Source organism: Chelonia mydas, chromosome 14, assembly GCF_015237465.2.
Source record: "Chelonia mydas isolate rCheMyd1 chromosome 14, rCheMyd1.pri.v2, whole genome shotgun sequence".
In the NCBI taxonomy this organism is placed as follows: Eukaryota; Metazoa; Chordata; order Testudines; family Cheloniidae; genus Chelonia; species Chelonia mydas.
In genome coordinates, this window is record NC_051254.2 from 42,569 (window position 1) to 55,660 (window position 13,092).

The window sequence follows — 13,092 nt, forward strand, 5'->3', positions numbered from 1 at the left end:
TGGAAATATTAAAATATATAATTGCTTAAATAAATGTACGTAAGTGTACCTTCTTTGGTAGCAAAAATATGTACCAAATATAGTTTAAATGGGTGATTGAGTTGTAAATAAACACGTTTTAGTGGTTATATCAACCAATAAGAGTGCACCTTTCTTTAGAAAATTATGTACCTATGGGAAACTTGATTGCAATCAATTATTTAAACTGAGGCTTTCCACTTGGTGATTTAAATCATGTGTTTAAGTAGTCTTGATTTAAATCAATCCACCCCATTCCCTTCTGTGACTGACCACTTCCCCCAGTCATCAACAGCTGCTCTAGGTGTAGATTAAGATCTCTTCAGGCTGCTCTTGCAGAATGGGACCTCAGCAGATGAGAAAGATTTGACTTTTAGTATGTAAATTAATGAGTTTATGACTGTGTATTTTATAATGAATACCACAGAATATAATTGAGCTGACCTTATTTTCAACAGAGAAAGCTGTACAACTTATTTTCCTGTAGTGTAAGTCCCCTATGGGCACTCACGGTATGTCTACACTGCATTTAGACACCCATGGCTGGCACATACCAGCTGACTTGGGCTCATAGGTCTAGGCCTAAGGGGCTGTATAATTGCAGTGTAGATGTTTGGGCTCAAGTTGTAGCCTACGCCCTGGGACTCTCCCACCTCTCAGGGTCTTAGAGCCTGGGCTCTAGCCTGAGCCCAAACATCTACACTGCAGTTAAACAGCCCTTTAGCCCAGCCCGACAAGCCCAAGTCAGCTGATGTGGTCCAGCTACATGTTTTTAGTACATACCCTCAGAGAACTGAAAATTAACTTAGTAGATTTCCTTTCTAGGAATAACTTCTCCCCAAGTCCAAGACACACTTCTTTGGGTATGTCTGCACTGTAGTGTAAGCCCAGGGTTAGTAGAACTCTAGTTAGCAGACCCTAGGCTTGTTAATTTAGGGCTTGAATGTTTACACTAATTTGTAACCCCAGGTTAGCAATTGTTGAACTCTGGGTCCCTGACTTGGGCTCCAGTGTCTACACTGCATTATATGGTCCCAAGTCCAACCACTCATATTCCAGACTTTCTAGTCCCCTCCCAAAATGTGGCTGCTCTTGCCCACTGTTCATGGTGCAGCGTGGGAACACTTGACTGTCCATGGGCAAAGAAAACCAGCCCGTGGGATTGTAGAATACTTTTGGTGGACTCCAAGCATGAGTCCAATGGGGCTGTGGCTACACTGCAAAGCAATAAGGCTTGAATCCTGGGTCCCTGTTTGACTCGGGCGCGGGCCCTTCATCCCTGTGGGGGTCCTGGGATTCTGGGACGGAACCCTAGGTTAGTGTGATTTGTGTGTAGATGGAAGGGGGGTTAGGGTTGAGCCTGAGTTCAAACCCTGGGCTGACATTGCAGTATAGACATATTCTTTGCCGTTAGTAGTTATCTACCTTTCAGCTGTGGTTTTCGTCCTACTTTACTCATTGTTGCACCTAGACATCTGGTTGGCTAAAATGTATTTTTCAGGCTATGTCTACACTACAAATTACTTCAGTATAACTTACATAGCTCAGGGGTGTGAGCCACACCCCTGAGCAATGTAAGTTACACCAACCTAAGCACTGGTGTGAACAGTGCTACGTCAGCAGGGGAGCTTCTCCTACCGACATAGCTACTGCCTCTCGCGGAGGCAGGAGTTAAGACAAAGGGAGAGCTCTCTTCCATCAGCTTAGAGCATCTTCACCAGAAGCAGTACAGCGGTGCAGCTGCTGTAGTGTACATATAGCCTCAGTATCCAGTCATCAGGAAGGACTTTCCATTTCATATGGGGACTTAGCCATGCTGGTCAGTGCTTTTTTTTTTTTTTTTAAACTGATACGGTACTAGTGTTGACTGTGGGGGCCTCATGGTAACTTCAGCTGATCCAACATACTAATTTCAGTTTTTCTTTGATTGGGACAGATTACGAGCATACCACTCCATTGTTCGGTGCCCTGTACTGGCTTTCCATCAAATTGCTGATCTGCTTTTGCAGATCCTGATGGTTCACGTCTAAGTTCTAACTTGTCTAGAAACTGCCTTTATTTCCATCAGGGAAACAAAGCCATTGTAGATTACAGAACTTGAAGTATAACTTTCAGTCCCAGCAGGGAAAGGAAGGACTTTGACCTGTGGAACTCTATCACCAGAAATGAAGATAAGCTTTTTACCTGTTCAGAACACAGTTCAGGTCCATCTTCTAGAGAGTTGGCTACAAATTAGATGGTGATATTTATTCTTCCTCTAGATAGTCTTAATTCTAGAATGGTTCATAGAAATATATCTTAACCCAAAGGAGGAACAGAGAAGATGGTTCATAATCAGATAACAGTTTTCATTTTAACCTGTATTGTCGTGTACAGTAGCAGCATGAGGTATAAATCTGTATATACCTAAAACATTAATGAATGATGTATAGACCACAAATAATGGGACTTTTGAAACATGCAGTTTACACTCTAAAGAAGACTTACACCCACTTGTAGACTTTAATGTAGCATAGCAACCTTTGACTTCGTAGCCTTCAATATCTAATGCATATTGGCTTTAAACCAGTGTTATGTAGGTTTCAGTATCTTTCAACTATCTAAATTTAATGGTAAACCGGAAATATTTTGGAGCTTAAAGATACAATTAGTAATACTTACTTTTCCATATTTTCCTGCGATGACAATCTTGAGTTCTTAATCAAAAATATAAGTAGAGAATATTAGAGAGCTAAATTTAAAAAAATAAAGTTAATTGATCTGTCACAGTTCAGGGCAAAACTGCACCATTATTGATATTCATGCTTCCAGCTCCCCAGCTGTTGCCTATCTTGGGAGGAGAGCCACATCCCTCTCCTTTCTGACCAGAGTATTTTCTGGGTTGCACAGTGTGACATTATCTGCTTAAAATATGACCATATAGATCATTGTTGCAACCACTGTTATATATTTGCAACAAATCTTGACAACATTTGTACAAGTAAGGTGTCTATGGACAGGTTATGACTCGCTGAATATATTTATGCTATTTGTATGCATGTATCATTTTTGTATTTGAAGTTATGAGTATTGGCTCTATACCTGGATTTCAAATGTTTGCTCCTGAGGTAACGCCCGCAAGGTAAATAGCTTGCACAATTTGAAGGGACTATTCAAATTAAGTGGCTCATCAAAAGGACACTTAACTCACAATGGAAGACGCTTATCTACACTGAATGGACTGTCCTGTGAATGTTCTGTCTGGGCTATAGGTAATGGCTTCCTACTATGTCTCAGGGCATGTCTACACTGGCAGAGTTACAGTGCCACTCAGAGAGCACTGAAGGGAACCACTGTTGTGTGTTCACGCTGTCAGCTGCCTGCGCAATAGTGTGTTCACACTTGCGGCACTTGCAGTGGTATTTGGAGCATTGCATTCTGGGGAGCTATCCCACAGAGCATTTGTTCCTCTTCTGCTGCTAAGAGTTGTGGGAAGATGGAGGGGGTCGCGGGGCATCCTGGGTCCTGTCCCAATGCCCCGTGATGCATTGCTTTGCATCCCAGCAATCCCTGTGCTTCCATCCACATTTAGCGCCATCTTTCAGTGGTTTGTGTACTGCGCGCCGAGCCTCTTCAGGAATTGCAGGAATGGATCCCGAACTGTTGACCAGTATGTTGCTCATTCTGACCAACACATCACGATTGGCAGTGGAGTTATTCCTTAAACTACAGAGGCAAGAGCAGTGCGAGTGACATTGATCTCGCCACGCGTACTAGCTACGACATGAGGTTGCTTGTGGCTTTCACATAGGTGCTGACCACAGTGGAACGCTGCTTTTGTGCTTGGGAAATAAGGACTGCCCAGTGAGATCACATTGTGATGCATGTCTGGGATGACGAGCAGTGGCTGCAGAACTTTTGGATGAAGAATGCTGCATTCATGGGACTGTATGATGAGCTTGCCCCAGGCCTGTGGCGCAAGGACAGGAGAATGAGAGCTGCCGTGCCATTGGATAAGCACGTGGCGATTGCACTGTGGAAGCTCGTTACTCCAGATGCTACCGATTGGTCGCTAACCAGTTCGGAGTGGGAAGGTCGACCGCTGGACTCATGATGACGGAAGTGTGCAGGGCCATTAATTGCATCCTGCTCCGAAAGACCATGACATTGTGGATGGCTCTGCACAAATGGGCTTCCCTAACTGTGGAGGGGTGATAGATAGCATGCATATTCCAATTCTGGCACCAGACCACCTAGCCACTGAGTACATTAATCGCAAGGGGTATTTCTCAGTGGTTCTCCAGGCACTTGTGGATCACTGTGGGCTTTTCACAGACATTAACGCAGGCTGGTCCAGAAAGGTGCGTGACGCAAGCATCTTTTAGGGACTTTCTTTGTAGACCAGAAGATCACCGTAGGGGAAGTTGAAATGCCCATTGTGATCCTGGGAGACCCTGCCTACCCCTTAATGCCGTGGCTTATGAAGTCATACAGGGGGCAACTTGATGGCAGCAAGGAGCAGTTCAACAACAGGCTGAGCAAGTGCAGAATGACTGTTGAGTGTGCTTTTGGCCGTTTAAAGGCCTGCTGGCGCTGTCTCTATGGGAAGCTGGACCTGGCCAATGACAATATTCCTGTGCTTATAGCCGTGTGCTGTACGCTCCATAATTGTGAAGGGAAGGGTTAAAGCTTCACTCAGGGCTCAACTGCAGAGGCTCAAAGCCTGGAGGCTGAGTTTGAACAGCCAGATACCAGGGCTATTAGAGGGGCGCAGCGCAGGGCCATAAGGATTAGGGATGCCTTGAGGCAGCAATTTGAAGCTGAAAGCCACTAATATTTGTTGCTGTGCTTGTGAGTGCAGTGCTTATAATGCTAAGAGGTGATTGTGATTGGTGCAGACAATGTGGAGAAAGAAGTGGTTCAGGACTATTTAGAAAAGCTGGAGGAGCACAAGTCCATGGGGCCGGATGCGCTGCATCCGAGGGTGCTAAAGGAGTGGGCGGATGTGATTGCAGAGCCATTGACCATTATCTTTGAAAACTCATGACGATCGGGCGAGGTCCCAGATGACTGGAAAAAGGCTAATGTAGTGCCCATCTTTAAAAAAGGGAAGGAGGAGGATCCGGGGAACTACAGGCTAGTCAGCCTCACCTCAGTCCCTTGAAAAATCATGGAGCAGGTTCTCAAGGAATCCATTTTGAAGCACTTTGAGGAGAGGAAAGTGATCAGGAACAGTCAGCGTGGATTCCATCCAGCCTGACTAACCTAATTGCCTTCTACAATGAGATAACTGGCTCTGTGGATGAGGGGAAAGCAGTGAACATGTTATTCCTTGACTTTAGCAAAGCTTTTGATTTAGTCTCCCACAATATTCTTGCCAGCAAGTTAAAGTAGTATGGGCTGGATGAATGGACTATAAGGTGGATAGAAAGCTGGCTAGATCGTCGGGCTCAACGGGTAGTGATCAATGACTCCATGTCTAATTGGCAGCCGATAATGATCTGGAGGATGGCGTGGATTGCACCCTCAGCAAGTTTGCAGATGATACTAAACTGGGAGGAGCGGTTGATACGCTGGTGGGTAGGGATAGGATACAGCGGGACCTAGACAAATTAGAGTATTGGGCCAAAAGAAATCTGATGAGGTTCAATAAGGACAAGTGCAGAGTCCTGCATTTAGGAAGGAAGAATCCCATGCACTGCTACAGACTAGGGACAGAGTGGCTAAGCAGCAGTTCTGCAGAAAAGGATAGGGGTTATGGTGGACGAGAAGCTGGATATGAGTCAATAGTGTGTTCAGGCTAACAGCAATTTGGGCTGTATAAGTAGGAGCATTGCCAGCAGATTGAGGGACGTGATCATTCCCCTCTATTCGGCATTGGTGAGGCCTCATCTGGAGTACTGTGTCCAGTTTTGGGCCCCATACTACAAGAAGGATGTGGAAAAATTGGAAAGAGTCCAGCGGAGGACAACAAAAATGATTAGGGGACTGGAACACATGACTTATGAGGAGAGGCTGTGGGAACTGGGATTATTTAGTTTGCAGAAGAGAAGAATGAGGGGGGATTTGATAGCTGCTTTCAACTACCTGAAAGGGGGTTCCAAAGTCAATAGATCTAGACTGGTTTCAGAGTAACAGCCGTGTTAGTCTGTATTCGCAAAAAGAAAAGGAGTACTTGTGGCACCTTAGAGACTAACCAATTGGTTAGTCTCTAAGGTGCCACAAGTACTCCTTTTAGATCTAGACTGTTCTCAGTGGTATCAGATGACAGAACAAGAAGTAATGGTCTCAAGTTGCAGTGGGGGAGGTTTATGTTGGTGGTTTATGTTATGAGGTGGTGGAATCTCCTTCCCTAGAAGTTTTTAAGGTCAAGCTTGACAAAGCCCTGGCTGGGATGATTTAGTTGGGGATCGGTCCTGCTTTGAGCAGGGGGTTGGACTAGATGACCTCCTGTCCCTTCCAACCCTGATATTCTATGATTCAATGATCACGCAAAAAGTCCTCCTTAGTTCTTCGTGGCCGCTTTCTAGTTATGTGCAGCCGTTCAGCTGCCGGTAACAGAAGAGGGAGGCGGGGCTCCCAAGCTCATCTCTGAAGTTTAAACGCAACATTTTACAGAAGCAGTATTGTTTGCAACACACACAGCACTGATTCAGTGATTTAAAACATAGCCCATACTCTCACACCTGTCACTAACTGGCTGACCCCAGGCAAGCACACATGAGCCACAAGACCCCCAAAATGGTGAGTAGCTGCAGGCGCAAGGTAAATCACGCTTCCCGGACCCTTCTGTACACTGGGCACTTGGCTCTTGGGGGGAGCCAGCACAGTAGGGGGGGCCTGATAATCATTCCTGTCCCCACACTTTCCACAGGATGTGATTGTTATGGAAGATATCATGCTGCTGAGGGTCAGCAGCTGATTGCTCAGTATCTCCATGAGAGTTTCCTGGAGATCTCTGAGGCAGATTCACGTGAAGTGAGGGAGTCAATCAGCAGCCTGTTCCGCTGCTCAGACTAGGCATGCGGTGGGAGACAAGCCTGCTTTCTGCAACCCACCTGCCCCCAACAACTTGCTTCAGCGATTCCCAAAATCAAATCCACTTACCAGGGGCCTCCTCTCCTGTTGCACTTCGCCAACATCCAACACCTGTGACTGTCTAGCCTCCTCTGGGGTAAAAAAGAGCTCCTGGATGCATGTATCTGACCTCGGAGTCATGCTCTGCCTCTGAGTCACCCTCCACATTCTTGTCCAAGATTTCCTCCTCCTGGCTCGGTCCGCTCTCGACTGGCATGCAAGCCACCGAAGTATCCACAGTGGTCTTCGGAAGTGGAGGTGGGGTCGCCGCCGAGTACCGCATCCAGCTCTTTATAGAACTGGCAGCTCATGGGCGCAGCAGCGTTTGCCTCCCACGCCCTGTGGTAGGCGTTCCGCAGCTCCTTCACTTCGACTGTGCACTGCAGTGTGTCCTGGTCATGGCCCCTTTCTGTCATGCATCGTGAAATCTGTCCATAGGTATCATCATTCCTACAGCTGGAGCACAGCTGGGACTGGACAGCCTCCTTTCCCCAAATGCTGATGAGGTCCAGCAGCTCGGCATTGCTCCATGTGGGGGATCGCCTGGTGCATGGAGCAGGCATAGCCATGTGAAAAGATGTGCTGAGACCACTGCATGCATCACCGAGCAAACAGGAAGGGGACTTACAAAATTCCAGAAGAATTTATGGGGTGGGGATGATGGTTGGTCACCTGAGGGCAGGGTAGTAGAGTTCAAACTGATGACCAGAGGCGAGAACAGGCATTGTGGAACACCTCCTGGAGGCCAGTCGCAGTGCTGTAATCAACCCCGGTGTCTACACTGGCATCGAGCGCTGTAGGCCCAGTGCAGAAAGCTGTATGTCTCTCGGGGTGGTTTTTTTACAACGCTGGAACTGCGCGGTTTCTGTGCACTAAGTGGATTGGCAGTGTGTACATCTTGGGAGTTACAGTGCAGAAAGCTGCTTTACTGCGCAGAAACTTGCCAGTGTAGACAGGGCCTTAGTGGAGTCATGCATGGATCTGTGACTCACCCATGTGACTCCAAACACTATTTTGTCACCTGTGATTTTCCATTAGCTTTGCTGAGGGCTTTGTTTGAAACAATGAGTTTCCCTCCACATGGCAAAAACTATACAAGGCCCTGGAAACACCTCCATTTTGCCTCTTTCTTTCTCAAACCTCTGGACTATGGACTTATACTAAAGGGAGCATTCTAACCAAGGGACTGAGGTCCTTCCAATGATTTGGAAGCAACCAGAGACTTATCAAGCCAGCAGTTTATTCCATCACTGCTACAAGCCTTAACCAAGAACTTTGCATTTATTGTATGTATTTGACTCCTTTAACCGATTTTAACTCTCACCTTTCTTTCTTTTTATGAATAACCTTTAGAATTTAGGTACTAAAGGATCAGCAACAGTGTGATTTTTGGAGTAAGATCTGAGTTGTATATTGACCTGGGTGTGTGGCTGGTCCTTGGTGATCAGAAGAACCTTTTATTTGAGGAGATTGGTTTTAAAGAACAGCTTATCCCTAAGTCTAGTGGTTTTGGTGCCGATACAAGGACTGGGATGCCTAAGGAAACTGCTTTTATGACTTCTTGTTAGCCAGTGTGGTGAAACAGAAGTGTACTTTTGTTGCTGGTTTGGTATATCTCATGGGAGAATAACCTCCAGTTTTGGGGTGTGTCCACCCTATTTCTCAGCAGTTTGTTCTGAATTTGGTATTCTCAGTTGTGACCCACAAAGGCGAGGTTACAGTGGCATAGTCGGCAGGATCCACAGAACCAGGTCAATTAAGCTTTGGATTAGATCCCCACGCTATTCAAAATTTGAAATTTGATATTGAGAATTTTAAAGGTTAAAGATCAGTGACCATGAGCCAGAAGGCATCAGCAGAAGAAATCAAACTACAAGCCCTGAGAGAGAGCCTGTGTCTTGAACATGAACAAAGACTGGCAGAACTTTGAATGCAAGAGAAGCAAGCCTTGGCCCAGCTGGAAAAAGAAGCTGGAGAGAGAGCCAAGCAAGCTGGAGAGAGAGCCAAAGAAGCTTACAGAAGGCAAATGGAAGTGCTGCAAGCTGAAACAGAAGTGGACAAACTTAAGCTCCAAATCAAAAAAAGCAATGGAAGAACAGCAGAAACTGTATCCTCTTGAAAGTCCAGTTTATAACAATGTTGGTATGTTGTTTGAGACTAAGAAGTTGTCTGTGTTTAACCCATTATGCTGTGACCAGGGAGAGGGTGACTCTAACCTGGCTAAGGTGGAAAATAACTGTTTGTCTGTGAATGAAGTTGCTGAATGTCTGTCTAATATCTCAGAAGAGAATCTGGAATTAGATAAAGCACAGAGAGAACTCACTGGTCAGGAAAATATTTCTCTAGAGCAGATTAAAGTTGATGGTCAGTTTGAAGCCCTAGTTGAGGAAGAAAAGGGTAGATTGTTTGTGGGTGATGGATTGTTGGCTAGTAAAGCTTGTGAAAGTGAGCCTGAACAAGGTAAAAGTGATTTGCTTAAAGTAGCTCAGTATAATGAGACACTATCTGTAGAGAACAGCAGTTTATCTGTTGGGAGTGGCAACTTGCCTGCTAAGGAAGCTGTCCCACTTTCCAAGTATGTGTGTGAAATCAGCCATGGGTGCTGGGACAAGGAAAGGATCTCTCCAATTGTTTGTCTGTTAAGAATAGCAGTGTGCCTGCTGCAAAAGTGTGTCTCTCTAGCTCTTTGTCTGAAGCCTGTCAACCTATGGTGATTGAAAATTTATCAGTTGTACCAGAGTTGGTTCTGGATTCAACTGGAGCTCAGGAAGGAAATGTTCCTAAGTTTGTTTCCTAGGGAGAATGACATGGTAACTAGGTCATATCCAGTTATAGTCATAACAAAGTCCAGGGGCCAGGCAATTCTGGTGCTTCTATTTTGCCTGTTCCTAGTGTGTTGCTGCATAAAGATATGACAACTCTGTTTAATCAGGTTGATATCATGACCAGGGCACAAGGAGAGCATGAAGTTGATTTAACTGTGTTACCCACTAACAGTGTGGATAGCTTTGAGAATGTTTTAAATGGAATGAAGATTGTCAGGGAATTCGACCAGCCCTATGATAACCAACTTGCTGGGAGGACAATGTTGTTGGGACAGGAATGTCTCCATGTTGATTCTATAAATGAACAGTTTCTGTCTCAGGTTCAGAGGGAGGGCTGGGTAGCTGAATCTACAGAGCAGGACAGCAGTGCTGTTAATCTCTCGAATACAGTGGATGGCAGGTAACCTCTCATCTCGAGATACTTTGGATATGTCTTGTAGTCTCTTAGGGTACGTCTACACTACCTGCCGGATATGCGGGTAGTGATTGATCTATTGCGTCACATCTAGACGCGATAAATCGATCCCCGAATCGACGCCTGTACTCCACCTCAGCAGGAGGAGTAAGCAGAGTTGACGGGGGAGGCGCCGCGGTTGACTCGCCGCCGTGAGGATGGCCAGGTAAGTCGAACTAAGATACTTTGACTTCAGCTACGCTATTCGCGTATCTGAAGTTGCGTATCTTAGTTCAAACTCCCCCCCAGTGTAGCCCAGGCCAAAGCGGACTCAACGTCTGATTCCATGTGAAAGCAGAGGTTGGTAATAGACTCAAGGTTCTTTTGTCCTTCCAACATGCTAGTGAAAATGAATGGTATCTCTTTAAGACTGAGTCCAGCCTTGGAATTGGTAAAGGTTAAGAATCTGAAAATGAGTAAACAAGCAAGTGTCTGTTGTTGTAAATTACCTGACTGACTGAGGGGAGAAAGACTTACCTGTGGCTGTTAGCAAAGAGGACATACCCAGCCAGCCAATGGATTCTGTTACACAAGAGAGCTCAGTTTTTGACCCTCTGGAACAGGGAGGAAGGAAAAAACTTAATCTTGCAAATGGAAGCCACAGGTTAACCCTAAAATGCCAAAACCCCAATGGTATTGAGCCAAAGGCATGGCATAACAAAAATGTTTGTAAATATATGCTCATAATAGATTTGATGTTAATATTAATGCTAATGTTAACTCTTGTAACTAATGTGTGGCTGATACCAAGAACTGTAAAAATATATGATGTACCTAATCTTTTGGAAAAACTCTTGAACATGTTAAGAGTGATACATAAGAACACACTTTATGTTAAAAGGCCTTGTGATACTGATATTTCAAAGCTAGTGCCTATAACCAGTCTTGGAACTTATCTCAGCAGAAAAGACATTTCAGATCTAATGTGCTTTATAAAAAGGGAAACTGAGGCACATTACCATATTGCTTCCCTGGCTAAATGCCAAGATTCCTGTGCTATGAAGAACATTAATATCTACATTGACTTGATGTTAATTGGGCTCCAAACATTTGCCAGAGCTTGTATGAATAAATTAGCTATTTTCATTGGCTCATGGCAAGATAATATGAAACATACAGGAATTATGCTGCAAGAGCAGATCCAATCTACTATTGGTCTAACCAAGTTTTACCTTGGGTTTGTAAAGGAATTCAATGGTGTTGTTACTTCCATAATGAACCTTACAAAGAAAAGGCCTGTTTTGATCAAACATAATTTTGATAAAACATTTCAGTTATACACTGACACTTCTAATATTGGGGTAGAAACTGTAGTAATATCAGAACAAAGAATGGGAAGTTCCTGCCTTCACTGTTGTTCCCAGCACAGACAGGTTTCCCAAGAACATCTGCTTGCTTTCTCTTCAGAAACAGTTAACAGGTGCAATTGCTAAAGTTATGAGGTACCACACAGCACTTCCTATTCAAGCCCACATTATTCTTAAGTTAAAAAGCATTACAGAGAAAACAATAAAAAAAACCTATATGAACGTTAATAAGCTTACCAAGGTTCACCCTAATTTAGATTCTGGCAGGAGCAGTCCTTCAACAACCTCTGCCTCCCAACCCCATAGCATTCTTTGTGGTTACCAGTTCATCACAGCTTCAGCTCAGAATAAGCACCCAGTCTCATGAGGCCTCAGTAGGCCAAGTCCTTCCAACCCTACCCTAAGGATTGGGGTCCTCTGCCATGGGCCAGTTTATAACCAGCCTATTTATCCAAAAACCCTTTAGTTGTCTCTTGGATAATGGAGAATCCAGTTTGAACTAGTATATGGGTACCTTTCCATGGTATTGCTTCAAAGGACAAATAATGGAGGAACTAGATTAGCATCCCCCTCCCTATTAGAGAAGGTACATACAGTGCCACAATAACACATATACAATAGCATTTTTAATACCATGTACGCCAAAAATGTTAACCCTAACTCAATACGGTTTAACTTCATTCAGTAAAGTTTATTTTAATTCCATAAGGTTCACTCAGGATATTGTCAGTCTGTCATCTGATCATTATAGAACAGTTTGTCAATATCTTGTTTAATTGAAATTATCAATTTCCATACAGGAAACACATTTGGAAAGAAATATCTTGCCTTTCTATATCGATTGTCCTTTTCTGTTTTTAGGAACAGACATTGCTGCCGGTGAAGAGGTTGCCATCAAATTGGAATGTGTGAAAACCAAGCATCCTCAGCTCCACATAGAGAGTAAAATCTACAAAATGATGCAGGGAGGAGGTAAACTTAAGTTTCTGCTAATAAGAGTATTTTTGTCTGTGTTCATGGATATCAGATACGTTAGTGTTCAGGTTCCCTTTTGGAGATGAGGGAGGTTTCCTTCAGTTTTTCTGTGTTCAAGGATTTGCCCCCAACACTACCATTCACTAATCTAGTCAACACAACTCAGAAAAATGTTAAAATTTAGCTCCTTTTCTACGTTCAGTTTTTTAAAAGTTTAAAAGAGATGGTTCTCAGCTTTTAAATTTTTCTGATGTTCTTCCATCTTAAATATTTTGAATTTTTATAAAATGTCAAGTTTTTACCTCCAAAAATTACCTTCAGACAGAACACAAATTTATATAAACAGAAAAAAAAAATAACTAAAGATGCCAACTGCTAGTATTCTCACTTCTGTGTTTTTAGCTTCTTAGAACTAGACTGGGAGAATTCCCTCACTTCTTAAATAATTTTGACCTCC

At 44.1% G+C, this 13,092-nt stretch overlaps 1 protein-coding gene across 7 annotated transcripts in view; it reads left to right on the top strand.

Annotated features, from left to right (window-relative positions):
- Positions 1 to 13,092, top strand: part of CSNK1D (casein kinase 1 delta) — an 87,975-nt gene that overhangs the window by 17,030 nt on the left and 57,853 nt on the right. For all 7 annotated transcript variants that reach the window (XR_005227709.2, XR_005227710.2, XM_043528993.1 and 4 more), the window contains one exon: positions 12,522 to 12,632. Coding sequence is in view for 5 of the 7 variants with exons in the window: in XM_043528993.1 (XP_043384928.1) it covers positions 12,522 to 12,632 (111 nt within the window). In the remaining 2 variants the exon portion in view is untranslated. The remainder of the gene's footprint in view (positions 1 to 12,521; positions 12,633 to 13,092) is intronic.